Genomic DNA, 27,056 nt, shown 5'->3' on the forward strand with positions numbered 1-27,056 from the left:
CCAGTGGAGATGTTAAATAGCAGAATAGACACACCACAAGAGAGAATTACATGAACTGGAAAATAGATCTGAAGAAGTGAAGTAGAATTAGCAGAGATCCAGAGAGATGGTATAGATGGTATTGAGGGAGGGAAGTGCCAAGCTCAGAGGGTGGGAGGAGGGGCCCGGGCAGAGTCGGATGGAGTTCCCAGAGGAGGAATCAAGAGCATCTTAAAAGCAGCTTGAGAGGAAAAGACAGATTACTCCCGAGGTTCAGCAGTGATACTCAGCAGATGTCTAAGTAGTAACAGTGAGGCCAGACCACGATGGAATAAAATCTTCAGTGTGCTGAGGAAAATAAGCTTAGTTTTCAGTGACCAGCTTATCATTCCATAGTATAGTGAGAGCAAAATACAGGCGTTTTTCACAGAAAGAAAAACTAAGTTCATTCACTCACAGACCTTCTCTGTACTTCAGGAAGAAGGAAACTAAACCCAGGAGAGAGAGACAAAAAGAAATGGCGTACAGACACGGCAGAAACGTGCGGTAGAGCTAAATCATCTTTAACTTACAAAACGGTGATCATTACTGACTTGAGGAGAGTCAAAAACTGAAATCCCGACAATCGATGGAAATGAGAGGGGATTATCTGAATTAACGCTTTCTAAGATCTTTGAACCGTTTGGGAAGAGTGGGAGGGACACTGATTTGCTTTAGATCGTCTGAGTCAAGTAGACATATTAAAATGTTAAGGATAGAAATAGGATGGGAAGCCTTCAAACCAATAGAGGGAGAATATCCAGAATGATAAAAACTAGGTCATTTCACTAGAAAAAAGAACAAAGAAAAAGTGTGGTAGGCAGAAAGCCCTAAAGGTAACAGAAATAAATCCGCCCGGATCACGATGAATATAAACAGAGCAAAAGTGCCAGTTAACGACAGAGGCCTCGGGTGGGAAGACAAGAGCGAAGCCCTCGATGTTCTGTGGGAGTTTCACATGCAGCCAGTTACCTGACGAGTATTTCTTCTCAGGCCTGCAAGGACTGGAAAAATGTGCCTCCCGTGGACCTTCCTCCAGAAGCTGGTGGGAGGTGTGCTCCACCAAGACAAGGGAGTTTTCTGGGATCCAGAAAACGAGATTCCCCCACAGGCAGGCTGTTGGAGAGGCAGGCTGGAATTCTGCAGGAGAGAGATCTCCAAGGAAGAGAGACAGAACCCAGAGTCACCTGATGGATTGTGTGAGCATGTTTGGAAAAGTTAGGGGCAGCTCTTTGATAGAATTCTCAATCCGTACACAGGCTGTGTGTATCCACAGAGCACACGGAGTCCAGCTGTGAGCCGCATTTACTCCACTCCAGCACGTTCAGGTTGTTTCTGTCAAAGCTGCAGAACTGTCGGAAGGATGGACTCAAGGTAAGGGGTTGTCAGGGGACGGGTAAGAAACAGGAGGTCCCTAGGTAATGTCCACAGTTAATAACTTAGGAATTAGAGGTGCAAGCATATTGTTTATGTATATGGGTGAATACTCAAACTGCTAAGAAATTAGAAAGTGGTTTTCTCAGGGGAGCGCTATTGAGACAGTAAGACAGGGCATTGCTGTTTTGTGTCGTTAAGCCCTTTGGAACTCTTTGGTTTTTTTTGTTTTTTTTTTTAAAGAATTTACTGGTTTAAACCAACACTGTTCAATAGAAAGTGGCCTCACTTTCTATTGAAAGTTTTTTTTCTCATGGCCTCAATTTTTTAAATGTAAAAAGGAGCAGGTGAAATTAATTGTAATATATTTTATTTAAGCCAGTATAGAGCCAAGACATTGTTTGAACATACAACGGATGTAAAAAACATTAATGAGGTAGTTTGCATTCTTCGTAGTAAGTCTTTGTAATCCTCTCCGTGTTCCAGCACATCCTGATTCAGACATCACATTTCAAGGGCTCAGTCCCCAGATGAGGCTGGCGGCTGCCCTGCTGGGCAGGGCGGGTCTGATGCAGGAGGGATGGAGGGTGTCTGCTCCGGGAGGGTCTTTAACGATATGCAGATCGACATTCAGGAAGCCCGTTCTGGAGAGTAATTTCTGACCCTGGTTTCTTCCTTTAGCCCAGCCACCCCTACTTTAAATTCTCCACTGACATTTAGAATTGTTCCATATTCCCAGGAAAGTCATAGACTTGACGGCAGAAATTACAGTCCTGGGCTTCTCTCCTGGAAGTTGTTTCCCTCTTTCCTCATAGATACTGTTTCTAGCACTGCTCTGAACCTTCTCAGACTTCTCCACATTCTCTTAGTGTAGTGATCAAAACTGGACTTAATATTGTCGAAAGGCTGACTGACTCAGAACAGAACAGCGGGACGGATGGCCTCACCTTGCTTCTTCTCCGAAGTAGTGTCGTTTTTGCTTGTCGGATCACTGTCATCCGTGTGGAGCAGCTCTTTTTCTGAAATGCTTCCTTCTCTTGGCTTTGGGAGCATGAGGAACTTGGGGTGTTAAGAGTGAAGGTTGAAGTATTACTGTTTTAAAGTCTGTTTCTTAAGTGGTTATTCTACCTGGATTTCTGGAACTCAACCCTCAGATTTCAGTCAGTGGAAAGCTGTGAAGGGTTTTGTTGTTGTTGTGTTGTTGTTTTTATTTTTGGCTGCATTGGGTCTTCGTCCTGTGGGCGGGCTTTCTCTTGTTGTGGTGAGCTGGGGCTACTCTTTGTTGCGGTGCGTGGGCTTCTCACTGCAGTGGCTTTTCTTGTTGCGGAGCACGGGCTCTAGGCGCACGGGCTTCAGTAGTTGTAGCACATGGGCTCAGTAGTTGTGGCTTGCAGGCTCTAGAGCGCAGGCACAGTAGTTGTGGCTCACGGACTTAGTTGCTCTGCGGCATGGGGGATCTTCCCGGACCAGGGCTCGAGCCCGTGTCCCTGCCAATCCCCTGCATTGGCAGGTGATTCTTAACCACTGCGCCACCAGGGAAGCCCGAAGGTTTTTTTTTTTTTAAGGGTGCTAGGATTGATTTGTGTTTTGAAGCTATTGGTAATCCCCTCCCTCCCATTTCTTTTATTATCCTATTTTTTTATATAACTCTCCTGAGAATCAGGAAAGGTCTGTAGAATCAGTGGGTTTTTCCACTACATGCACACGCACACACGCGCGCCCCCCCTTGCCCTTTTCCTTGCTTCTCTTCCTGCTTCCCACCCCTTCCAAAAAAGACTCAGTTTTCATAAAAGCCACCGTTGTGTAAGCCTAGTCTTAAAGCTCTGTTAAAGCTTGAAGTGAAGGAAACACATCAGGGTGATAACAAGCAGGGAAGGGCAGGCGTCTCCCCATCCTCCAGCCTGCTGCTGGGTCTCCATCCCACTCCTCCAAGACCCTGGGAAAGGCCCCGGCCTGTGGGCCCTGAGCACCACCAATGGCGGTGTCTGCACCTGTGGACATCGGTCACGCCCGGAACTGTCATTTTAGACAGGGGGGCCGCTGGGGGTGGGGAGGGGAGCTGAGCCTCTGGGCCAGGCCGATGACTGCAGTCCGTGTGTGCAGACTTGTGTGTGATGGGACCCTGCCCTTGAGCCGCGGGTGGTCTGCTTGGGGGAGCAGCTCACATATGCGGAGGTGGCTGCCAGACGAGGGTCTCTTGCTGGGAACTGGCTGCTCATGACGTTTGGGGCTGAAGGGAGGGGGGCGCAGTGGGAGCAGAAGCCGGGCCCTGCAGCCTGCCTGCACCCGGAGAGGGCGGCGGGGGTGGCCCGGCGGCCGGACTCCAGGGTGCCCGTGGGACACCAGCCTCGTAGAGCTGCCAGGCTCTGGCTCTCGCACGGCTGGGCTGGAGGCATCTCCCTGGGTACCTCGCAGCCTAGACTCTCCAGACTGCCCCTCAGCCGCCGCCGCCACACCTAACTTTAAAGTCTCAAAAAGAGGCCCTTGCCTAGCCCGCGTCCCCTCCACCTGCCTCTTCCTTTCTCCTCCCGCCAGCCTCTCTGGTCCCTGCTTCCTGGGTGGCCAGTTGTCCTCCAGCGTGGGCGTTGCTGACCACTGCTTTCAGCCACCTGTCCCCGTTCCCGCGGGTCCCCCTGCAGCCTCTGCCCTGGGGGACGCGTTTGAGTGCTGTCTGTTTCCCAGGCGCTGTGCTGGGGCCGCCCTGTGCCAGGCGGGGCTGGTGAGCAGGGAGCAGCAGCGCTGGACAGGCGGTCGGAGAAGGGCTTCCTGAGGGGGTGACGTCTGGACAGAGGCTTGAGTCAGCTGTCTGGGCAAACGTAAAGGCCGTGATTGTTGCCGTGGCGGCTCCTCGTGTGTAGCTGCTTGTTGCACTTCCGCCCCCCGCCCCTTCTCTTGGCTCCTCATGGCCTGGTGTCTTGCTAGCACCAGGCACAGCGTTTGGCGTCCTGGTAGGTATGCAGACTGTTGAATGAGTGGGTGGATGGATGGATTATCCACTGTCGATGGAGTGAGCACCGTATGACAGATGTCAAAGGAAGCAACTCAGACTTCCTACAGGGCGGGCTCTGTCCCTGTCGAGACCCTGAGAGAGGAGGGGCAGGTCTGAAGCCCAGGCCTGAGGAAAGCCAGGTTCAGGTTAAAACACCTGGCATGCCCTCTCCCTGTGTGGTTCATTTCACAGCTTTGTATATTACCTGCTGTTTCAGGCTAGTTCAAACTACTGATGGGTGAAGTAAACTGAAATTGCTGGGAGAGCGTAAGCGGGGTGGGCGTGGGAGGGCAAGAGAACTACTATTTCCATTACTTACCACGTGCCACATACGTCCTGGGGCTTAGATCTCAAAACCCATCTCCACAGGCCTACTGTCACCTTCACGTGGCTTGGTTGGACCTTGAAGGATGGACCGTAGCAGAGTCCTTGAGGGCGTCTGGATACACCTGCGGGAGTGGGAAGGATTCTTCAGATACGCCAGTCTGGGGTTGTCTTCTGGTTCTGCTTTAGATTTCTGGTCCAGCAGACCATTGGCCAGCTCTGAGGCCCCAGGGATTAGAGAAATAGGGACAGCCCAGGTAGGAGAGATAGGAAGGCTGAGATGTTTATAGTAAAAGGTGTACTGTGGGCTTCCCTGGTGATGCAGTGGTTAAGAATCCGCCTGCCAATGCAGGGGACATGGGTTCAAGACCTGGTCTGGGAAGATCCCACATGCCGCGGGGCAACAAAGCCCGTGCACCACAACTACTGAGCCTGTGCTCTAGAGCCTGCGAGCCACAACTACTGAGCCCGTGAGCCACGACTGCTGAGCCTGCGCGCCTGTAGCCTGTGCCTTGCAACAAGAGAAGCCACTCCAGTGAGAAACCTGTGCACCACAACGAAGAGTAGACCCCGCCTGCAGCAACAGGAGAAAGCCCGCGCGCAGCAACGAAGACCCAACACAGCCAAAAATAAATTTTAAAAAGAAAAAAAAAGGTGTACTGCGTACTCCTGGCAAGCCTCCAGCCCTCCTCAAGCAGGGGTGCTGACACCCTAGTGCGTCCATTGTAATGCGTTAGTGTATCTCAGTGGTGCTGATTACTGCCATCCTTAGGAGAGCAGAACATGGTCACCTTCCATGCTCTGGTGGCTTAAATGACGACGACGCTGGCGTTTCAGTCTTTGGAGGGGTTGTGACCGTGCAGGCCCGAGCCAGTAGGTGTTTCCTCCTCACCTCTCTCCAGTGGGTGGTGGTGAGTCCTTTCCACTTTCCCAGCCATGCCAGTTACCACGACTCAGCCCAGAAGCCGACTGCTAAGTATTTGTGCTTCATTTTGTTAGAAATCTTTGCTCAGAAGGCTGGCTACCTGATGCCTTCCTGACCTAATTCTAGTGACATGGGGTGACTGAGAAAAGGAAGATGTGACTGTCGAGGTTGGCACTGGGGAGTGGCGGGGCCAGCCTGTCTGCGTGCCTGTCAGTGGCTGTGGCATCCACGGTGGGGATCAGGCAGGTCCAGAGGGCTGTCAGCAGTTTGGGACCAGCTGGCTGTTAAGACCATCACTCGGTGATGCGAGACCCTGGCTCGCTCTCCATCCCGGGGGTCTCGTGTCTCTTCCTCCTTGGCTTCCTGTGCCTTCGTCAAGCTCTTGCTTCCGGGGTGGGGGGCGGGCAGGGGATGTTTGCAGCACCCACCCCGGTTTGTCTCGGAAAGATGTAGTTTTGGAATTGAGGAAAGCAGAGGACCAGCATGGTTCTGACACAGTCATTCTGGGGAGGGTCGTGAAGCTCCTGCCCGTCTGGTGTGGATCCCCCTTACCTGCCTGGGGGTGGCTCAGGGAACGGGTGGGGTGGGGGCTCTGAGCCCACAGGTATGATGAAAACAAAGCCGCGTGGGGAGATGAGCCACCCTGCTCCCACAGCCCACCTCAGTGAGAGCCTGACTCCTGAGCAAGGACTCGGCCTCGGACCAGGGGTCTGGTGTGTTATTTGTACTGTCTTTTCCTCCCATATTTGCATTTTTAGAAATAGCAGTGCTGAGTGGATCCCTTTCAGTGTGAGTCAGCTTCAGAAGGTGGGGTGCGTTCTGCCGGGAGTGTGGCCGTTGATTAGCAGCTGGTTCTGTTTGGGAGCATGGACCGCGGGAGCCACAGACGTTCTGGGTGGAGATAAGGCTCGGCGGCGTGAGCCACTGCGGGAATGAGTCCCCAGCTCTCTGCTGACCAGAGGTGACATCGTTTTGAAGATGCTGTCATTTTTCTGTGGGTGTGAAGAGAGGAAGGTGAAGAAAAGGGAGCGGGAGCGTCTGTGAGCCGAGGTCCTCGTGGTTGTCTTGGAGGATGTGCCTCAGGCAGTGACTCGCCTTCCTGCCAGGGCAGTTCTTTCTCAGATTCAGAGTGCTTACAGGAGAGAAGAGCCACATTTGATGCACCAGCTGCGTCCCGTCCAGTAACCCAGCTCTAAAAAATCACGTTTCTTGTGGCCGCAGCATGGGCCTAGGAGCTGCCTTCCTGCCTGGAAGTCTTTATGGTGGGAAAACCGTGTCCCCCAGGTGTCCGGGGATGTGAACTGGCAGGTTCTGCTCTTTGCCATCTAGGCAGCAGCTGGCCTGGGTCAGGTCACAGGGCTCTTGGTCAGCAGGGTCTGGGGCTTTGTTCTTGGTGTCTGTCTGGAAGCTGACCTAGACCAGGGTCTGGACCACCTGAGCAGAGGTCAGAGTTGGGGCCACATCGTTTAGGGGACCTGGTGCCTGTGTGTCTGTTCAAGGGCTGAACTGCAGGAGGAGTGTGTCAGGGATACTGAGGGCCGGCTATGAGCTGAACCTCACTTTGTTCACTATTTTAATCCACCTTGCTTTTTTGCATCTTGATCCCCAGATTTTTATCTTTAAATTTTTTAAAAATTAAAAACAAATGTCCCGAGGCTTCCCTGGTGGCACAGTGGTAAGAATCCGCCTGCCAATGCAGGGGACACGGGTTTGAGCCCGGGTCCGGGAAGGTCCCACATGCCGCAGAGCAGCTAAGCCCGTGTGCCACAACTACTGAGCCTGCGCTCTAGAGCCCACATGCCACAACTACTGAAGCCCACGCACCTAGAGCCTGTGCTCCCCAACAAGAGAAGCCACGCAATGAGAAGCCCGCACACCGCATCGAAGAGCAGTCCCCGCTCTCCACAACTAGAGAAAGCCCGCATGCAGCAATGAAGACCCAAAGCAGCCAAAAATGAATAAATAAAATTAAAACAAAGAAAAAACAACAAAAAAACCAAATGTCCCTAGTAGTCCTATTTTGTTTTAGAAGAAAAGGAAGCATACTGGTTGAAGTAGAGCTGTTTTAACCAGGCTGGTTATCTGACTCGCCCAGCGAATGTTAAGAAATAGATTCCTGGCTTCACCCAGAGATTCGTTCAGTAGGTTTGGGGTTAAAAAAAAAAATCAGGAATGTGTTTTGTTTTTTTGCGGTATGCGGGCCTCTCACTGTTGTGGCCTCTCCCGTTGCGGAGCACAGGCTCCGGACGCGCAGGCTCAGCAGCCATGGCTCACGGGCCCAGCCGCTCCGCGGCATGTGGGATCTTCCCGGACCGGGGCACGAACCCGTGTCCCCTGCATCGGCAGGCGGACTCTCAACCACTGAGTCACCAGGGAAGCCCAGGAATGTGTGTTTTTGAAAGAGTTCTGAGGCTTCTGATAGTTGTCGTAAAGCCTAGTCCTCCTCCCAAGGGGCCTGTCGAGGCTGCCTCCGTTCTTCTTCATAATCTTTTGCTGTTTCCACACTGATGAGTTATATATCTAGACTCCTCCACTCTGTCTTTATGGGGCCATAGGGTGGTTTCCATCAGTTGCCCTTCAAGACCAAACATAGTGGTGTGTGTCGGCCAAAGCAGTACCTTGCAGTTGCTGATTTCAGGGCTTGGTGTCTAGAGGTGGGCGTCCAATAGTGCAAATACATTTTGATCTCTCACTTTCAGGAAGTGTGTCCTCCTTCAGATTTGTGATAATATGAATTCTGGCTGAGAAGTCCTTCTATGTCGGACCTAGAGGAGCCCGGAGGAAGGAAGGAAGGAAGGAATGAAGTTTCATGCTTAATCGTACAGAAAAGAGAATCAGGCCAGGGTCTTGCGTGCTGGTGTCTGTTCACTGGTCACCCTCTCTCCCCAGACAGCTCAGGGGCGCCGTGGGGCAGCGAGGCTGGCCTGGTGCCAGGAGGCGGACTGGGGAGAGGCTCACTTGGTGCGTGCCAGCCCTGTGCCCACTCCTGGCACATCGTTTCCAGGACCCTCCTCCTGAGGGGCCTGTGAGGCCCAGATGAAGTCTGTGAGGCGCTCGGACACTCCTTACCCTTCCCTCCCTTCCTCCCTCCCTCCCTCCAGGCTCACCCGGGCCTGAGAGCACCTCCTGCTGGCCCCCTGGCCCGTGCGGTGCCACCTCCTCCGATCGCACCTCCTCCAGGCAGGCACCTTAGTGCCACCCCACCATCCAGCTGAGCGCACCCTCTCCCACGCGCTCTGGTTCTCTCTTGGCTGTATCTGCTCATCGCTGAGGTGGGTGTGTCTGCAGTCATTAAGAGGGGAGGAGAATTTCGACCATATAAGAAGGTGGTAATTTGCATACTATAAGATTTCCTGTGGGTTTTCTTGAAATAGCTCTCCGATTCTAAAATCCTTTCAATTTGTAAAAGACTTTTTAGTAATGACATCTAGCTCAAGAGGCACCTGTACGTTAATTTTTTTAAAATAAATTTATTTATTTATTTGTTTTTATATTTGGCTGCATTGGGTCTTCGTTGCTGTGCGCGGGCTTTCTCTGGTTGCGGCGAGCAGGGCCTACTCTTGGTTGCGGTGTGCGGGCTTCTCATTGCGGTGGCTTCTCTTGTTGCAGAGCACGGGCTCTAGGCGCGCAGGCTTCAGTAGTTGTGGCACGTGGGCTCAGTAGTTGTGGCGCACGGGCTTAGTTGCTCCGAGGCATGTGGAATCTTCCCGGGCCAGGGCTTGAACCCGTGTCCCTTGCATTGGCAGGCGGATTCTTAACCACTGTGCCACCAGGGGAGCCCCTGTACATTAATTTTTGCATCTTGTTTCTGTCTTTGTAGATGTTATTTTGTGTACTTGTTTTCTCCAGCTGAGCTCTAAGTTCCTGGGGAGAGAAACTGTCAGGGGCCTCGTCCAGGCTTTGCCCTGGTGCTCCTGTCCCGGGGCCTTCTCAGGCCGTGTGCACCAGTGCCATCTTTTCCTTTCAGGGGATTCACTTTGCAAATGGAATACCCACGTGGCCCCTCGGCAGGGACAGGTGCTGGGCAGGTAGACTCCAGGGCTTCTGGAGACGTTGCAGGGGATGAGCTCTGGGGCTGGAAGGGCCCAGAGCTTGTCCAGCCCAGGGCTGCCCATGCCAGATGATGCCCAGGGAGGTGACAGGACTTAGCGCATGCAGCTGGGGAGTGGCAGCACCGTGGCCTCTGCAGGACCTGGCCGTTGGGCTGTGTGGCCAGCCGCAGCCTCGTCTCACTGTGCCTGCAGGAATGGAGGGACGCTTCCTCCCAGCCTCAGGGATTCTGCTTTTTCACGGTCAGTCAGGTTTTTAGGACTTAACGGTCAAACCAAGAGGTAATAGCGGCCCCCAGGAGCCATTTGGTCTGTGCCAGAGTTGCCAGGCCAGTTGGTGCCTGAGTGATACCCTGTACCCTAGGCTGGGGATCCATTTCATGCCTTGAAATAGTAACCACAGGTGTTTGAGGAGCAAGCAGAGGTTGGTGTGGGTTCAGGGAGGCTGTGTTTCTTCCTCATGGGGTCCCTTATAGTTGAGAGTGGGCTTGACCTGCCCCACTGGACTCAGAAATAGTCCCTTTTAGCTGTTTCTCCTCCTCCCTTACTGCCTTTAAAATGCCAGTCAGAATAACCAGGATTTGGAGATATGTATCAAAATCACTTTAGGAACTTTTTCAGAATGCCTGTTTTTACAATACCATCCTGGGGACTGTGGGCAGTGAGCCTGGGATGGGGCCCTCCTTCCATCTTGATGCCCCTCTGTTAAGAGCCACTGTTACGTGAAGACGAGGTGATGTGCACGTGGGTCACCTGGAGACCTTGTTAACCTGTGGATTCTAAGGCAGCTGGGCTGGGGCCTGGGAGTCTGCATTTTCAGCGAGATCCAGGACGATGCCCTGGAGTAGAAAGGGCCGTGCAGAGGGTCACGCACAGCACATGAGGAAGGACACTAGCAGATCCAGGGCTCTGGAATCCTGGCGCCAGGTGGCCTGGGGCAGGTCACTTACCTCTCCGAGCCTCCAGCCTCCTCTGTGGAATGAGAGCTACCAGAGCAGTACCTCCACGTGGGGCTTTTTCCTGCACAGCACAGGCTCCGTAAAGGTCTATTCGTGGGATTACCAGCCTGGGTCATTGTTCTGTGAACTCACCTGACATCAGACACGTGGGGCTTAGGGTGGGGGTCTGGAAGGCAGTGTTGGGCTCTATCTGCACCTGGACCGTGGGCTTGCTGTCTGCTTACTCCCGGGGATGGATGCCCAGCAGCCCGGCCATGAGAACAGACAGGACGTCATGCTGTTTACTTTTCTACCTTTTAGTCATGCCTCTTGAGGAGGGAGGCCTTCTCAGTCTAAAGCTGCCTGTCTGTACCCTCCTTTCTAATCCGGGAGTCCTGGGCTGTTTTGTCCTTTTTAGAGCCAGGTTGATAAGCCCGGGGCCAAGACACTGGGTGTAGTGCTGGGTTCTTTCTCCACGCCAGCTCTTGCCACTGGAACGCATGTGCTGCACCCCAAACACTGCAGCATCTGCAGAGACCCAGCTCTGCTGCCTGGGCTCCAGCTGGCCTGGCGCCAGGCACAGCTCCCCGGTCCTTCCCCCTCACTGAGCAGGCAGTTGGACTCAGTCCCCTTTCTCTGTCCCCTTGGGCAGAGCATTTCAGCAAGGACCATTTCAGCAAGCTGGCAAGCCGCAGCTGCAGTTTCCAAGCAGTGATGCAGTCATGCTGCATTGCCGGCCCTGATTACAGGCTTCGGGACTGTGGTGTGCCATCAGAGAGAGGGGTCCCTGGAGACAGGGCTACCCCTGGGGGTTGAGAGTACAGAGGCCTGGCCAGTTTTCATCTGCAGGGGTCGGGGGGTGGCATCCCTTGCCTGCATCTCTGATGCACATTTCCTTTGCAGCCTGGCCCTTCCTGCCTTCCCCCACCTGCCATTTGGAAACAGGGATCTTTAGCTCTCTACCCAGCTCGGCAGTGTATTTACGTGTATAAATGTTTTCAGGTATTTTCATTTTGTCTCCCCCATCTAAATGTAAGTTCTGTAAAGCCAGGACACGTACCTATGTGTTTGTATTCTTGTCTCATTCTGAATCTATGGAAAACACTAAAGAACTATTGAATTGATTGACCCCAGTCTTTGGGTTTTAGCAGAGCTTCTGTTGAATGGTTTCTGTAGCACGTGATTGACAGAATTTTCCAGTTAGGGGCACCGGCATTTGCCTTTTCTTCCACTGCCCAGCCATTTCCAGCTCTCCTCCTGCCCCCGGCATGTGAGGCCCTCTGGCCATTGGTGTTTGCTGGTAAAACCTTCGATCCTCAGGTGGGCAGTTTGCTGATGGCTGGATTTTCAGGGACTCAGTCACATGATGGTCAACTGCTCTGAGAAAGTCATTACACGGGCATTCGCTAGACTCACTGGCCAGTCAGATCCCCACATCCATTCAGAACTGGAAGCTGGAAGAGGAGCCCAGCTCCAACCCACAGTTAGTACCATTTCCTGCCACTCCCAGGTCCACTCTTCTGAAGGCCAACTTACTGACATTTTAGGTAATGTCAGAAAGAATTAAAAGTTCCCCACTCCCACAGTACCTGTGTGTGAACGTTTAGATCCTAGGGTTTTTGGTTGTTTTCTTGTTTTGGGCTAGATCTAGACCAGCTTCTGACGAGAAGAGAGGTCTCGCTCTGCTTGTAACTGGCTGAAACCCTAGCCAGAGGGAGCCAGCAGAGCAGGTAGGCAGGGTGGGGCCCTCAGACTTCTTGAAAGTGACCTGCCATAGAACATATTATATATACATCGTGACCCAGGACACATGTATGTTATATACGCACCTGGAAAAGGGTTCTCAGAACAGTACCTCGGGGCTTCACTGCTGGCGCAGTGGTTGGGAACCCGCCTGCCAATGCAGGGGACACGGGTTCGAGCCGTGGTCTCGAAGGTCCCACATGCCGCAGAGCAACTAAGCCCGTGCGCCACGACTACTGAGCCTGCACGCTAGAGCCTGCGAGCCACAACTACTGAAGTCCACGTGCCACAACTACTGAGGCCTGCGCACCTAGAGCCCGAGCTCTGCAACAAGAGAAACCACCGCAGTAAGAAGCCCACGCGCCGCAACGAAGAGTAGCCTGCCGCAACGGGAGAAAGCCTGCGTGCAACAACGAAGACCCAATGCAACCAAAAATAAAATAAATTAAAAAAACGGTACCTAGCCTTCCTGTATGTGGTACACCCAGTGTTGGCCACGACCCACTAAATTGATCTCATAACCCGCTAATGGGTCACAGCCCTCAGTTTGAAAAACACTGCTTGGGAATTCCGTGATGGTCCAGTGGTTGGGATTCTGCAGTTTCACTGCCGAGGGCCTGGGTTCAATCCCTGGCCGGGGAACTGGGATCCCTCTGGCCGACTGGCACGGCAAAAAGACAAAAAAAAAAAGAAGGAAAAACACTGCTCTAGGGAGCATTCCATTCTAGGATTTCCAAGGCCTTTTCAGGATTCTGCAGTGTGGGATAAACTTCCCAATCTGGCATCTTAGCTTCTCTGGCCTCCAAATTGTATTTGAGTCGGAGGGAGGGAGTTAATATCCCTGGGCCTGCCCTTCCCCTTTCCCCACCCATCTCTGTGCCAGATCCTTCTAAATTCCTTAAAGACTGTGTACATTCCTTATTTTACATTTGTATTCTTCTCTAGCCTTGAATCTATAGGAAGCACTAAAAAAAATTTCCATGACCTCAGTCCTAGGATTAGCAAAGTTCCTACTGAATGGCTTCCTCTATTCTCACCCCCTAGACTGAGCTGGGCTTCTCAGCCAGTGACTAGCATGTCGCCCATTCCATCTTGCCTTGGAGTGCAGCTGGGTGGCCACCGCAGTGAGCTGGGGTGCTTGCAGCCAAGTAGACCCAGGGGCCGCGGGACTGGGGCCTTCTTCAGCATCTGCGACCTCGGCTGAGGGAGTGAGAGGGGCTGGTTAGGAGGCCCTGAAGTCTCCCCACCCCACCCCACATTGACCACTGTCCCAGCTCTAGCTGTATGAGAGGTGGGAGGCATGGTGTTTCTCAGATTCTTTTTACCCCTTGGGAAGTAGCAAGCCTTTAGAAATTTCCAGCACTGGCCTCACCTCATTACATTCCTTTTAGGAATCTGTTCTTTGAGTCCTGGCCTAGGTAAACAGCCTCATCTCCCGAGTGTCTGCTGGCCCTGGCACTCCACTCCTCTCTCCTCTCCCTCCCCAGGAAGGGCCTGGCTCAGGCCACTGAACACTGCCCAAACCGGGGGCCACAGCAAGCCGTGGCCCCCCCATCGCCCACTCACTTCCCAGGGGCACAGTGTGGGACTGGCAGACAGCTCGTCCTTGCGACCCGAGGCTGTGGGTGCTGGTACACCCATTGTCAGTCGAGGATCTGGTACAGCTCGTGTCACTCACCCCCAGGGAAGACTGTGCGGCTTTCTTGCTGTGGGTCCCAAGGACACCCGCCTCTCCTCCCCTGTGTTTTGGCCTTGCTGGAGTTTGACAGGAGATGGCAGTGGCGGGCGGGTGGCTTCCAGCCTTGACGCAGACGCTCGGCCCCTTTAATGGCCCTCCTTTGCCCATTGTTGGACTTCCTGCCTCTTCCCCTCTCACACTGGGAGCCCTGTTAGTGGATACTGATCTTAGGGACCAGGTATGAAGCCTGCTTTTTTTCCTAAGGTGGGTGCTCAGCCCCCACTGAGCAGGCCAGCCCTTAGGGCCACCCAGTCCTACAGGATGTGATGTTCAAATCCACTTTAAAGTAACTTCTTGTTTCAGCTTCCTTGTACTTCGAACCAGTTGATCAGCCTCAGTTTGCCTTTTTCTGTCCTTGGAACATTTTTATATGGTGCGTTAGGGTCAATCGAGAGCAGTGTTGGGAATGAGAGTCTAAGACCAGGAGCTGCGGGACCAGCTCGTCGTTCCTGCTGTGCCGTCAGTGCTAGGCGTCAGAGCTGCAGCTCAGGGAAGCAGTGTGCGCCTCGGGCAGCCCGCGGGGCAAGGGGCAGAGAGTGGGCCTCCTGGCCAGGGCAGAGCTCCTTGGAGCTCAAATGGGGGTGGGACGGAAGTGCTCAGCCCCCCTGCCATGTTGCCTTCCTCCAGCGGTGTCCCCCCTCCTCCCTTTGCCACTGAATTGCTTTCCCACTTGGAGCACCTATTAGCTCAAACTTCAGAAAGGATCTGGAGAGTGATCCTTTCACCCTCCTCTGGTCTCAGCGCCACCAGGCTCTCCTGGGAACAGCCTCAGGGCTCCTCAGCCTCAGCACTGCTGATGCTCTGCTGTGGGGGGCTGTCCTGAGCATCGTTGGATGTTTAACAGTGTCCCTGGCCTCTAACCACCAGGAACCAGCCCCCACCCACCCACCCCCCAGCTGTGACAGCCAAGCGTGTCTCCAGACGTTACAGATGTCCTCTCGGGGGCAGAGTTGCCCCCAGTTGAGAACCACTGGGCTACCTGGTCACCCTGCCCTGCTCAACAGCCAGATGACGCTTTTAACGTGACCCCGCCCCCGCTCAGAGACCTGCAAGAGCTCCCGTCACTCAGGACGGACTCTCAGGTCCTTCCCTGGTGCTTTTTCTCTGAGGCCCGAGACGCCTGGCCTCGCCTCCTGTTCCTTGCTGCTCTGTCGCAGCCCTGCTGGCCTCTGCTGGGCGTCGAACATCCAGGGTCGTCAGGGCGGCTCTTCTGTCTGCTTGGAAAGCTCACTCCCTTAATACACTCAGACCTCTGGTCACATGTCACCTTGGAGCGGCCTTCCCTGGTCACCCTCTCAAAATAAATAACTTGCTCCCCTCCCGTTTCCAGCCTCTCCCCCACACACCCTGGGTAGTGCCTTGGTTTTCTGTATGGCACATAGCACCACCTGACCTCTGTGTGTGTGTGTGTGTGTGTGTGTGTGTGTGCACGCACACACGTGCCTGTCTGTCTGTTTCTCTGCTGCACTAGAATGGAGGCTGAGTCAGAAGCGGGACTTATCTCACCAGTGCCTGTCCTCCCTGAAGCCTGGCTCTCTTCCTCCAGAGCAGGTGCAGGAATCCTCGCCATGCGGGGCAGGTGTGTTGTTTGCTACTCCTGTTTCCAGAGGAGGCAGTGGAAGCAAAGGATGTGGGTTCTCGGATTCCACCAGGCACATCCCGCAGACATGTCACAAAAGTGTCCGAGCACAGGGAGTTATACCCAATCTCTTGTAATAACCTGTAACGGAATACGATCTGCAAAGAACCCACAAAAACAAATTGCTGTGCTGTACACTTGAAACTAACACAATATTGTAAATCAACTATACGTCAATTTAAAAACATGTTAAAAGTCTCCAAAGTAATGCATGTTCGGTTTTTTATTGTTTTTTTTTTTTGTTTTTTGCGGTACGCGGGCCTCTCACTGTTGTGGCCTCTCCCGCTGCGGAGCACAGGCTCCAGACACGCAGGCCCAGCAGCCGTGGCTCACGGGCCCAGCCGCTCCGCGGCATGTGGGATCTTCCCGAATCGGGGCACGAACCCTTGTCCCCTGCATCGGCAGGCGGACTCTCAACCACTGCGCCACCAGGGAAGCCCCCGATGTTCGTTTTTAAAACTACCTGTAGCCCCTCTTCACTCAGACACTTTAACATTTTGGTGTGTTACCTTTCTTGTCTTGCTTTTTTTTGTTAATCAGAAACCTCTGATAGCTACAGCTCTCCCTCAAGAAATGTTAAACAGTAGTTCACCACTTCAGAGGTTGTTCAGAATTCTAGAACCAATAATGACAGTTAAAATCTATCCACCTTCCACCTCAGATCCCACGCTGGTAACAGTTTTTTTAAAACTGCGTCCAGGGTGCGCCTGACAAAAAACGTGGCTCCGTTTCATGATTTAGTTTCACTTTACAATCTGGCGTTTTCCTAGGGCAGGCACAGCGCCGTCTGGTGTTAGCCTCCAGTGTCTGGTGCCTGTGATCTGGGTGCCTGATCTCTCAAGGGTGGGAGGAGCAGAGGAGGGCAGGCTGCTGAGACCCGGTGGTGTCTCCCACCTGGCGGCCTCGGCGGGCGCTCAGGGCCCTGATCCGCAGGCAGAGGCCACTACAGCCGCCTGCCATGTGCCCCAGAAATGAATAGAGCAGTTGTTGCTTTTATAACCAGGAGAAGAATTACTGTCTTTCAGAGGGTGTGGACCTGCCAGAAATGTGTTTTACTCTGTCCCTATCTCTACTGCTCTGGGGAGGGAGGAGCTTTTTCTGTGGTTAAGCGAATGGACTCGAGCTAGACTGCCTGAGTTGAAGTCCCAGCGGCACCACTTAGGAGCCGTGTGACCATGAACACATGACTTATTTTCTCTTTGTCTCGGTTTACTTATCTGTAAAGACAATGACAGTATGCTTATTTCGTGGAGTTGAGGATTTCTCAGGTTAAAACACGGGAAGTGCTAGAAAACTGCATGGAGTGTAATACACACCAGCTGTGCTGTCGCTGTGAGGAGAGGCTTCCAGAGCAGGGGTTCTGAAAGCCTTCGAGATGCAGGGAGCATGTGTCTGGAACAGGGAGAGGCGAGGAGGACGTGGGTAAGCGCTGTTCCGTGGGAGCTGCTCGGCTGGAGCGGCTGGTGGATGTGAAAGGAGCAGTGCCCAGTGTGGTGGGACGTGGGCACCTGGAAGGGAAACTTGTGAAAGAGCATGGAGAGGCTTGCAAGTCATCCTTGCCCTCCCAGGCGTCTTGTTCTCATTTTCTGGAATTCCCAAGGGAAAGAAATGTAGCCAGAGGGACTTCCCTGGTGGCGCGGTGGTTAAGAATCCGCCTGCCAATGCAGGGGACACGGGTTCTATCCCTGTCCGGGAAGATCCCACATGCCGTGGAGCAACTAAGCCCGGGGGCCGACACAACTACTGAGCCCACATGCCTAGAGCCCGTGCTCCGCAATGAGAGAAGCCACCACGATGAGAAGGCCGTGCATCGCCATGAAGAGTAGCCCCCGCTCGCCGCGACTAGAGAAAGTCCGCGTGCAGCAACGAAGCCAAAATAAATTAATAAATTAAAAGAAAAAAAAAAAGAAACGTAGCCAGAATAGTGGCCCCTGCACCCCTCTGTCCTCCCTGCCACACCGCTCTGCTCTACACTGTCATTGTCATTGTCATGCCAGATCAGAAGAGCCTGGAGACCCAGCTTCAGGGTGGAAGGGAGTCAGGCTCGGGCAAGAGGCCAAGCGCAGGTCAGGAGAGCCACATCCGGGGACACGCTGGCTCACCAGGCCCCCTCCTGGGAACTCGGGGACCTGCCTGCCCCACAGCCTCGCAGAGGTTCTACAGAGGGAGGAGGGAGAAAACCCACCCCTGTCCTTGCCGTGACAGCTTTCGCTGGCTGTGTTGTTCCTGCTTCGGCCTCAGAGCAGGGGCCTCAGTTTCCCGTACCCCATCGGGGGCAGCGAGGCTGGGCTGTGTCCCATCAAAGACTGTGCTGATTTAGGGTCTGCACTTGGCCCACTCCCTTCCTTTCCTGGCAGCTCTCTCGGGGACTGACACAGACGCCGAGGTTGGGATGATGTGCAGACTCAACTTGGGTCTCTCCTCAGGGTCCCTGAGCCCGCGAGGCAGCCTGTGCCCGCAGCCGCAGCTGCTCCAAGCATGGCGTCACCTCCCGCCCCATGCAGCACTGGCCATCTCCCAGTGGATTTCCCCTCACTGCAACTTCTGGTTTCTATGGCAACTTGGAAAGACCTGCAGTTGTGGCTTTTTGAAGTCTAAAATGAGAGCAGAGGTTTGACATAGGGTGGGACAGCACTGAAAATACCATGTCCCACCCAGGGATTGGGGCCCAGAGGGTTCCAGGATGGGAGGTTCTTTGAATTAGAAAAAGGGCACTGTCATCCCAGCACACCCTTAGCAGCGTTCCACGTGGCCCCTTGCAGCCTCCTGGGATCTTGGATCCTGAGCTCAGGGTCTTCAGCCTGCGCCTAGGGGGCAGAGGAGGCAGGTGGGGTGATCACAGCACTTAGCGTTGGCTGAGCCCTTACTGTGGGCCAGGCGCCTGGTGGCCGTCTGTGCTTTCACTGCCTCGTTAATCCTCTGAGCCACTCACCCCACCTATTACAGGAGCGAGGGCTTCGCGAGGCTGCTTTGCAAGGCTGCAGCGCCAGCGCAGGTGAGTGTCCGGTGTGCTTAACACCGGGGCTCCCTCTCATCTGGAACACGGGCTTGTGTCCCTGTAGGAGCATCTCTGTCACCTGTTGATGGCGGGCCCATTGCTTCCCCTTTACTTTTTTTTAAAGTCACATCCCACTAAATAGCAGGGTTTGCTTTAGTCGTTGCCAGGATTTCGGTGCCCTTAAGCGCGTGTCTCCCTTCTCAGTTCTCCTCTCGTGAGGTCACCGTTCCAGGCCCCACGTTCTGCGGTGGAGTGATCTTGAGTGTTTGGTTGGGTGTTTGAGGGAACAGCTCTTCCATCCCCCTGGTTTGGGGTCTTGGAGGTGCCTGAGCCAGGGAGGTGGGCAGTCACACAGAGATGCACCGGTTCCCAGGACTCAGTGAAGAACCACAGAGGAGCGGCCCCAGGTTTGGGGAGCCAGCAAGGAAGATGCACTGGCCCAGTGGAGAAGCGTCTCCCGCCTGGGCTGCTCTGGGGCATCCGGTGCCCGGCAGGGGGAGGGGCTTTGTCATGGAGGGATGGGTCAGTGCTTGCTGCGCAGTTGGCCAGGCTCCAGAAGCCGGCATCCCGAGAGTCGAGAGTCGGTTACTCAGCAGCTTGCAGTCCTCTGCGGGGCAGTCGATAACGAGCAGGCTGTGACTGGCCGGGCAGGAGGGCCCAGATTAGAAGGTGGTGAGGCTGATAGCGGATTCAGGGTGACCCTCGGCCCAGTGTCACACTCCTCCTCCAACCCACCCTGCTCAGCACTCGGCAGCAGGGGTGCAGGGCAGGCAGAAGCTGGAAAAAGGATTCCACTCACAGCAAGATGTTTGGCTCTCTGCAGAATGGGCTGTTAAATCTTTAATTTAAAATGAGGCCTTACGTGGTTTGTCATGTAGCCACACTTTTCAGCGTGATCAGAGTTACCGCTGGTGAGCACGGTGTTTGCCTTTGGTGCGGGAGGTCGCACCTGGCGTGCTGTCTCCTGATCCAGGTGCTGTTGGAGGGGCGCGTGGGGTTTGGCAAAGCCGAGCTCTGGGCTTAGGGTTTGTGCGCTTAGCTATACGTATGCTACGCTTCACTAAGAGGTAGGGAGGAGACTGTATCCTGTAGGTGATTTTGGGGGCCGTGCTCTGACACCTGTGCTCTCTGTTCCAGTTGAAACTGGAGGACCGCTCCGTGGTGCCCCGGGATGTGGTCCGGCACATGCGCTCCACTGTGAGTCCCGCGTCCCACTTGGTGGGGCAGGGTTGGGGGCGGGGGTGGCCTGGGGCATGTGCTGGCCGGGTCTGCCGGGTGGCCCCGCGGGGTGCCTGCCGGGACCTGGATGCCTTCTCCCCCGCAGGACAGCCAGTGTGGCACGGTGATCGACGTGAACATCGACTGCGCCGTGAAGCTCATTGGCACCAACTGCATCGTCTACCCCGTCAACAGCAAGGACCTGCAGCACATCTGGGTGAGCCCGCCCCGCCTGCCACCCCTGCTGACCTCCCCTCTCGGGGCTCTGGTTCTCTCCGCGGCACCTTCCCAGGCCGGGCGGCCAAGCCCAGCAGTCAGCTCGCTCCCTGCAGCCTGACCATGCTTCTTGTGAGTCAGCCATTGAGACGCGAGGTCAGGACACAGCTTTACGTCTCCAGCAGAGACTGCTGGTTTCCCTTCTCCTCTAATGCTTTTTTTTGGAACAAATTTCTTTTCAGCTTACTTTTTTAGTGATTTCAAACTTACTGAAAAGTTGTAGGTACCTTTATCCCCTGCAACATCCAGGTTCCTTAGCTGGCGACGTTTCGCTGCATTGGCTCCAGCGCCTTTCCTCCCTCCTTCCCCACCTCTCTGTACTCCTCTGTCGCTCTCTCTTTCTCACTCCTCCCACTGCCTTCTCTCCCTCTCTCTCTCTCCTCCCCTTTTCTGAAACGTTTGAAAGCAAACTACAGGTATGATGCTATATGACCCCTAAGTACTACAATGTGTATTTCCCCAAAACAGAAACACTCTGCTGTTTAACCACCATTCAGAGCCCCAGACAAGGACTTTGACCCAATACTGTCCAATCCACAGACCTCATCCAGTTGTCCCAACGATCTCCTTTTTCCCCTCTGACCCAGGATTCCATCAGGAGCACACACAAGAATTGTCAGCTCTCTGATCTCCCTCAGTCTGGAGAGGTTCCCCACTCTTGCTTTGTCTTCCTTATCCCGGGTGACCCTGAGCGTGGGGCCATCTGACGGTGCCCGTGACCAGCCTGGGGCCCTGCGTTCTTGGCAGAACTGCCACGGAAGTGCCGCTGAGCTCTTCGCTGGCCCGGAACGTCCCATGGCCGCAGGGTGGGGACATTCCGTTTGCTCCCCAGTCGTCTGGGGCTCTGCCATGCCTCCCCACCGTAAAGTCAGCATTCACCCCGTTGGAAGCGACTGTATCAGCTTTGTGGGGAGATATTCCGGGATTGTGTCAATAACCCGGTACTTCTCAGACCCCCGTACATCAGCCTTAGCTTCCATTAACAATTCCCAGCTGAATCAGCCAGCATTCCGGTGGCTGCTAAATAGGGATTTTATGACTCCATCGTTGCCTACTTGTTTTTATCAGTTTGGCATCTACTGTACGGAAGAGCTGTACTTTCTGTCCCATTTATTTATTCATTTTTTACATCAGTATGGATGCAGAGATTCCTGTTTTGTTCAGTTGGTAATAACCTATTACTGTCATTATTTGTTTTGTTGCTTGAATGGTCCCACATTTGGCCAGTCGGATCCCCTTCAAGCTGACATGTGTGTCCTTTTGACATATCCCCACCATTTTTTTTTTAAACACTTTCTTTCCATCTTGTATTTTTTCTCATCCAGCCTAGAGTCAGCTGTTTCTTCAGGGAGCCCTGGTTCCTTTCAGAAAATGGTATTTCAAAAGCCAAGGTCTGGATGCACGCTGGGTGTGCTAATCGCTGCTAGGCCCTATTCAGGGCAACACGGGGGAATACATGTATGTGTACATAGGTAGACACACACACACGTCTAAATACGTCCGTGCCTGTTCTGTGTGTGTAAGATGTATGGGTTCGTCTTGATCCTTCCAGCCCCAGTCCAGCTCCTCAGGTCCCTCCTCTCTTGCCCTCCCTGTTCCTGTATTAGTGAGTGCCGTCCCCAGTAGTGAGAGACTTGGCTCTCGATATCCTCAGTTGAGTTATTTATTTGCTTAAATCACTTTACTTATTCGTCTATATAACCACCCTCCCCCGCCCGCTCCCACGTACGTGTCCTGTGTCCCTGGGACGCCGTCAAGCTTCTGCCTCTGCGTGGGAGGGGAGCTGGGGTGCAGCTGGACTCAGGGGAAAGCCTGCTGCAGCAGCTATCAGGTCGGACCTGTCTGTGCGGCCAAGAGGAACTGGTGCCCTGGACACCAGCCTCATCGGCCACCTCTCACAGCCCTGTCCCCCTGACCTGCAGCCCTTCATGTATGGGGACTACATCGCCTATGACTGCTGGCTGGGGAAGGTCTACGACCTGAAGAACCAGATCATCCTCAAGCTATCCAACGGCGCCAGGTGCGGATCTCCCCGCGGAGGAGCCCGTCCGGCGGGGCGGCCCGGGAAGGGGGGCAGGGGCTGTTGATCTCCCCGCGGAGGAGCCCGTCCAGCGGGGCGGCCCGGGAAGGGGGGCAGGGGCTGTTGTCTCGCTTCCTCGAGGGTCATGCCAGGGGCTGCAGGCTTTCGGGGCCCCGAGTCTCAGGACCTGACCCTGGGCTGGTCTCCTTGTCAGCCCGGCCTGGTTCTCTGGCTCAGTTTCTGGTCTAGGCTGTACCGTGGCTTCGGGAGAGCTGCATTTTCATTTAGGACACGCGAGAGGAGCTGATGCTTTATTTTAGGCACCTTAATGGTGGTGAACGCTCAGATCTGGGGGTAGAGTCTTGTTTGTTTTAGGAGAGTTCCTTGTACCAGTGCAGGGGCTGAGGTGTGGGTGGAGGATGAATTGCCTGTTTTGCGGGAGTGGACGTATTGACACCTCTGGACAAGCCCTTTAGATCCTGACCGGCACCACAAGGGGTCCTGGCTGCCTCGCCTCCCCTAAGACTCAGGCACTGTGTCAGGTGCCAACCAAGCCCCTGTGCCCTGTTGCAGGTGCTCCATGAACACAGAGGATGGTGCCAAGCTCTACGATGTCTGCCCGCATGTCAGCGACTCTGTACGTTGGCACCACCCAAGGATCCTGGGGGGTGGGGGGCCCCTCATCCCATGTTCCTCAGTCCCTGGGCTGTGCAGGAGGGACTTCTCAGCAGAGAGCTTGGAGCTGACCCAGGCTAACCACTGCTTCTACACCGTTGCTTTCCTAGAAAGGGGGCGGTGTGTATCCAAAGGTATGGAAGTTTGGGTGTAGGCAGAAAGCAGTAGGACCTTTCTTTGCATTTCGTTAACTTTGTATCTCATCCTTTTTAAGTCTCCTGTTTTCTTAGGGCGTACGCAATATTTTACTGCAATTGACATTTTAGAACAGTAGTACATGACACAGTTTGTCAGTAAGAATACTAGGGGAGTGTGTGTGATTAAGCAGGTTTGGGGACCCCTGTCCTCTGGAGCTTTAGTCCTTAAAGTGCCTCCCCTGCACCAGCAGCATTGTTGTGGCCTGAGGGCTTGGAAGCAGAATGGGTCAGACGTGCATTTCAGTAAGATCCGTGGTGATTTATATGCACCTGAGGTCTGGGAGGTGCTGCTCCGGAGCCTTAGGGGCTGTGGAGCTGGAGGTGCGGGGCCAGCGGGAGCCAGGCGCAGAGCAGGGGGGTGCGGGTATGGAGAGCGCCCTCCCCTGAGGAGGCAGTGCTCACAGGGACTTTTCTCTGGCCCCCAATCCTGCAGGGTCTCTTCTTTGATGATTCCTACGGCTTCTACCCAGGCCAGGTGCTCATTGGCCCTGCCAAGATCTTCTCCAGTGTCCAGTGGCTGTCAGGGGTCAAGCCCGTGCTCAGCACCAAGAGCAAGTTCCGCGTATTGGTCGAAGAGGTAGGGGTGGGGGCGGGACAGGGGGGTGAGGCCCTGGATCTCCCGCCCCCGCTGCCTCACCTGGGGTGGGGCTTCTCTGAGGACCAAGGGAACCCGGGCCGAGCAAGGTGGGAGGGTGGAGAGTGGCAGGTCCTCTGGGCCATGACTGGAGGTGAGGAGGCCGCAGGGGTGGGCCTGTTCTGGGGGTGTCCAGACTTGGTGCTGCACCGTGATGAGGACCTGCTTCCTGCTCTGGGGGCAGGTGGGCTCCGGACAGCTGCTTAAAGAGAGGGCATTAGAGCCTGCTGACCGTGGCCCCGTCCCGCCCGCCACCCCCAGGTGCAGGTTGTGGAGCTGAAGGTCACGTGGATTACCAAGAGCTTCTGTCCAGGGGGCACGGACAGCGTTAGCCCCCCGCCCTCTGTCATCACCCAGGAAAACCTAGGCAGGTGAGCGGCTCCAGTGCGCCACCCGCTCCAGCACCCCCAGGGGCGGTCCCCAAGCAAGTCTCTGGGCCGCGGGCACGGGTGCGCGGGGCTGAGAAACCCCTGGCCCAGCCCCTGCCTCTCCTCCCTCCCCTCCCAGGGTGAAGCGTCTCGGATGCTTTGACCATGCTCAGCGGCAGCTCGGCGAGCGCTGTCTGTATGTCTTCCCAGCCAAGGTAGAGCCGGCCAGGATTGCCTGTGAATGTCCAGAAAAACACTGCGCCCAGGGGGAGGGCTCTGTGGCCAAGAAGGTATGTCCTCGGGCTTGGGGCTTGGCGGGCGTTTGAGGAACTGGCCTGGAGCCATTTCCACAGCAGGAAGGTCTGTGCTTTAGGCCTTGGGGGGCAGCCCCGATGACCCTTGCAGGCCAGTTAGGTGTGTACAGCTGTCACCCCTCAGACCGAGCTGCCTGGGGTCCGGCCGCGTCAGCCGGCTCTCCACAGCGCCCGCCCTCCCCATTCCTTCCCCGCAGGTGAAGCGCCTCCTCAAGAAGCAGGTTGTGAGGATCATGTCCTGCTCCCCGGACTCCCGGTGCTCCAGGGACCATTCCGTGGAGGACACAGGCAAGAAGGGGGCGGCCAAAGCCAAGAGCGAAGCAGGGTCCGCCAGCCCTGAGGAGACGCCCGATGGGTCTGCCAGCCCCGTGGAGATGCAGGACGAGGGCCCCGAGGAGGCCCACGAGGGGGGCGAGCAGCTGCCCCCCTTCCTACTGAAGGAGGGCGGGGACGACCGGCTGCACTCGGCCGAGCAGGACGCCGATGACGAGGCCGCCGACGACACAGACGACAGCAGCTCGGTGACCTCCTCTGCCAGCTCCACCACCTCCTCCCAGAGCGGCAGCGGCGCAGGTCGCAAGAAGAGCATCCCCTTGTCCATCAAGAACTTAAAGCGGAAACACAAGAGGAAGAAGAATAAGATCAGTCGGGACTTCAAGCCGGGGGACAGGTGAGCTCAGGGGCGCCTCCCTTTCCCGGCCGGGTGTCCTGCCCCCGCCCCGCCCCCACACGCCTGCACACCCAGGCTCACATGCTCGTGGGTGTGTTCGTGGTCTGCAGGCCCCACGAAGGCTCAGGGGCGCCCAGCCGAGATGACATGGGTGCCTGGGCTTGGCTGGGTGGGAAGGAGGGATCTGGGAGTGGGAGAGGGTGGGACGGGGGCCCCTTCCCGGAGGAGATGCCTGGTGCTCAGGGTTTCAGGTTACCAAGCCTGCGAGGTGGGGCGGTGGGTAGAGAGCATAGCTGCCCTTTCCTCACTGGTCCTGCCCTGCAGGGTGGCGGTGGAGGTGGTGACCACGATGACCTCAGCAGACGTGATGTGGCAGGATGGCTCCGTGGAGTGCAACGTCCGCTCCAACGACCTCTTCCCTGTGCACCACCTGGACAACAATGAGTTCTGCCCTGGAGACTTCGTGGTGGACAAGCGAGGTAGCGCCGGGTGGGGCTTGGGAAGAAGGGGCGAGAGGTCTGGGCATCACGGACACTCCCCTTGGATGGTGGCTCACTCTTCTGAAGACTCGGGGAGCCTTTCTGGCCTGCACTGACCGAGCCAGGGAAGCAGTGGGTTCTGGGCCCCGTTGTGGTTGACGTGCAGTGGGGTGGGTGGGTGGGTGGCAGGTGGCACCACCAGGGTGCCTTAGCTAGTCATGCGCCCCCCCCTCCCCGCTGGGTCCCCAGTCCAGAGCTGTCCGGACCCTGCTGTCTACGGCGTGGTGCAGTCTGGGGACCACGTGGGCCGCACCTGCATGGTGAAGTGGTTCAAGCTGCGGCCGAGTGGGGACGACGTGGAGGTGAGCGGGTGCTGCCCCCACGTTTCCTTCAGGGTGGGCTCTGGTGGGCTGGATGTAGGGCCCCTGCGCTCACGACCACCCATCCTTTCCCAGCTGATTGGAGAGGAGGAAGATGTGAGCGTCTACGACATTGCCGATCACCCTGACTTCCGGTTCCGCACAACCGATATTGTTATCCGAATTGGCAACACTGAGGATGGAGGGCCTCACAGGGAGGATGAGGTACGTGCGCCCTGGCCTTGTGTCAGCTGCAGTACATCATGGTGCCACCAGGTGGCACCCGGAGCCAAGACCTGCAAGTCCTTCGGGCTGCGTGTCCACCCCAAGCGCCTTCCCCAGGAGAGCGGCTGCCGGCAGTGGGGTCCCTCAGTCCGAGCACCTGCACGAGGACTCACCTGCCTGCCGGGCTCAGGCCTCGTTCACACAGCTGCTCCCCGGGCCTATTAGAGAAGCCCATTCCCGTCCTCCGCGCCACGAGCGTGGTGTCAGGCGCTACAGGAGCACAGGAGAGGCCTGGGGAGGTGGCGTCTGAGCTGGGCCCTGGAGCCCAAGTGGGGACACGGGGTGGGGTTGGGCAGATTCCAGGCAGAGGAAGAGTGGGGACGAGAGTCCCGAGGCTGGAAGCCCGGAGAGACCAGGGTGCTCTGAGCAGGAAGGGAGTGAGTGGGGGGCTCAGTGGACGGTGAGCATTGGGGGTGTTTCAACCAAAGGATCCTGTGCTCGAGTTACTCAACGGTGGTCTCTGGCTGGTGCCCACATCCCTTCTGTTCTCATGGCCTTGCCCCTGCCATCACCCTTGGGGAGCTGCACCTTTGAACCTGTCCCATTTGCCCTGCAGCCGTCGGTCGGCCAGGTTGCCCGTGTGGACGTCAGCAGCAAGGTGGAGGTGGTGTGGGCTGATAACTCAAAGACCATCATCCTGCCCCAGGTGAGCCCCTGCAGAGCCCACCTCGCGGCTCCAGACCGCGGCAGCCGGGCCGGGAGCTCAGATCTTCCTGGGCAGGGAGTCTGCTTTGGGGGAGGAAGGTCTCAGGGAAAGGAAAGGCAGTGTTACACCCAGAGCCCCGGGGTGAGAGAGTCGGGAAAGCAGAGAGGCAGCCTACAGCTG

At 55.5% G+C, this 27,056-nt stretch overlaps 1 protein-coding gene across 3 annotated transcripts in view; it reads left to right on the top strand.

Annotated features, from left to right (window-relative positions):
* UBE2O (ubiquitin conjugating enzyme E2 O) overlaps positions 1 to 27,056 on the top strand; it is a 56,463-nt gene that overhangs the window by 23,389 nt on the left and 6,018 nt on the right. The window contains exons 1-13 of one of the 3 annotated variants that reach the window (XM_032617185.1): positions 19,225 to 19,646; positions 19,873 to 19,932; positions 20,060 to 20,170; positions 22,131 to 22,249; positions 22,823 to 22,886; positions 23,555 to 23,698; positions 24,017 to 24,126; positions 24,263 to 24,413; positions 24,635 to 25,107; positions 25,432 to 25,586; positions 25,836 to 25,948; positions 26,042 to 26,170; positions 26,787 to 26,876. In XM_032617185.1, the coding sequence (XP_032473076.1) occupies positions 19,921 to 19,932; positions 20,060 to 20,170; positions 22,131 to 22,249; positions 22,823 to 22,886; positions 23,555 to 23,698; positions 24,017 to 24,126; positions 24,263 to 24,413; positions 24,635 to 25,107; positions 25,432 to 25,586; positions 25,836 to 25,948; positions 26,042 to 26,170; positions 26,787 to 26,876 (1,671 nt within the window). In that variant the 5' untranslated portion in view covers positions 19,225 to 19,646; positions 19,873 to 19,920. Of the gene's footprint in view, positions 1 to 19,224; positions 19,647 to 19,872; positions 19,933 to 20,059; positions 20,171 to 22,130; positions 22,250 to 22,822; positions 22,887 to 23,554; positions 23,699 to 24,016; positions 24,127 to 24,262; positions 24,414 to 24,634; positions 25,108 to 25,431; positions 25,587 to 25,835; positions 25,949 to 26,041; positions 26,171 to 26,786; positions 26,877 to 27,056 lie in introns of those variants that run through there. The other 2 variants (XM_032617183.1, XM_032617184.1) reach the window with 2 other exon arrangements.

The sequence above is a fragment of the Phocoena sinus genome, chromosome 20 (assembly GCF_008692025.1).
Source record: "Phocoena sinus isolate mPhoSin1 chromosome 20, mPhoSin1.pri, whole genome shotgun sequence".
Lineage (NCBI taxonomy): Eukaryota > Metazoa > Chordata > Mammalia > Artiodactyla > Phocoenidae > Phocoena > Phocoena sinus.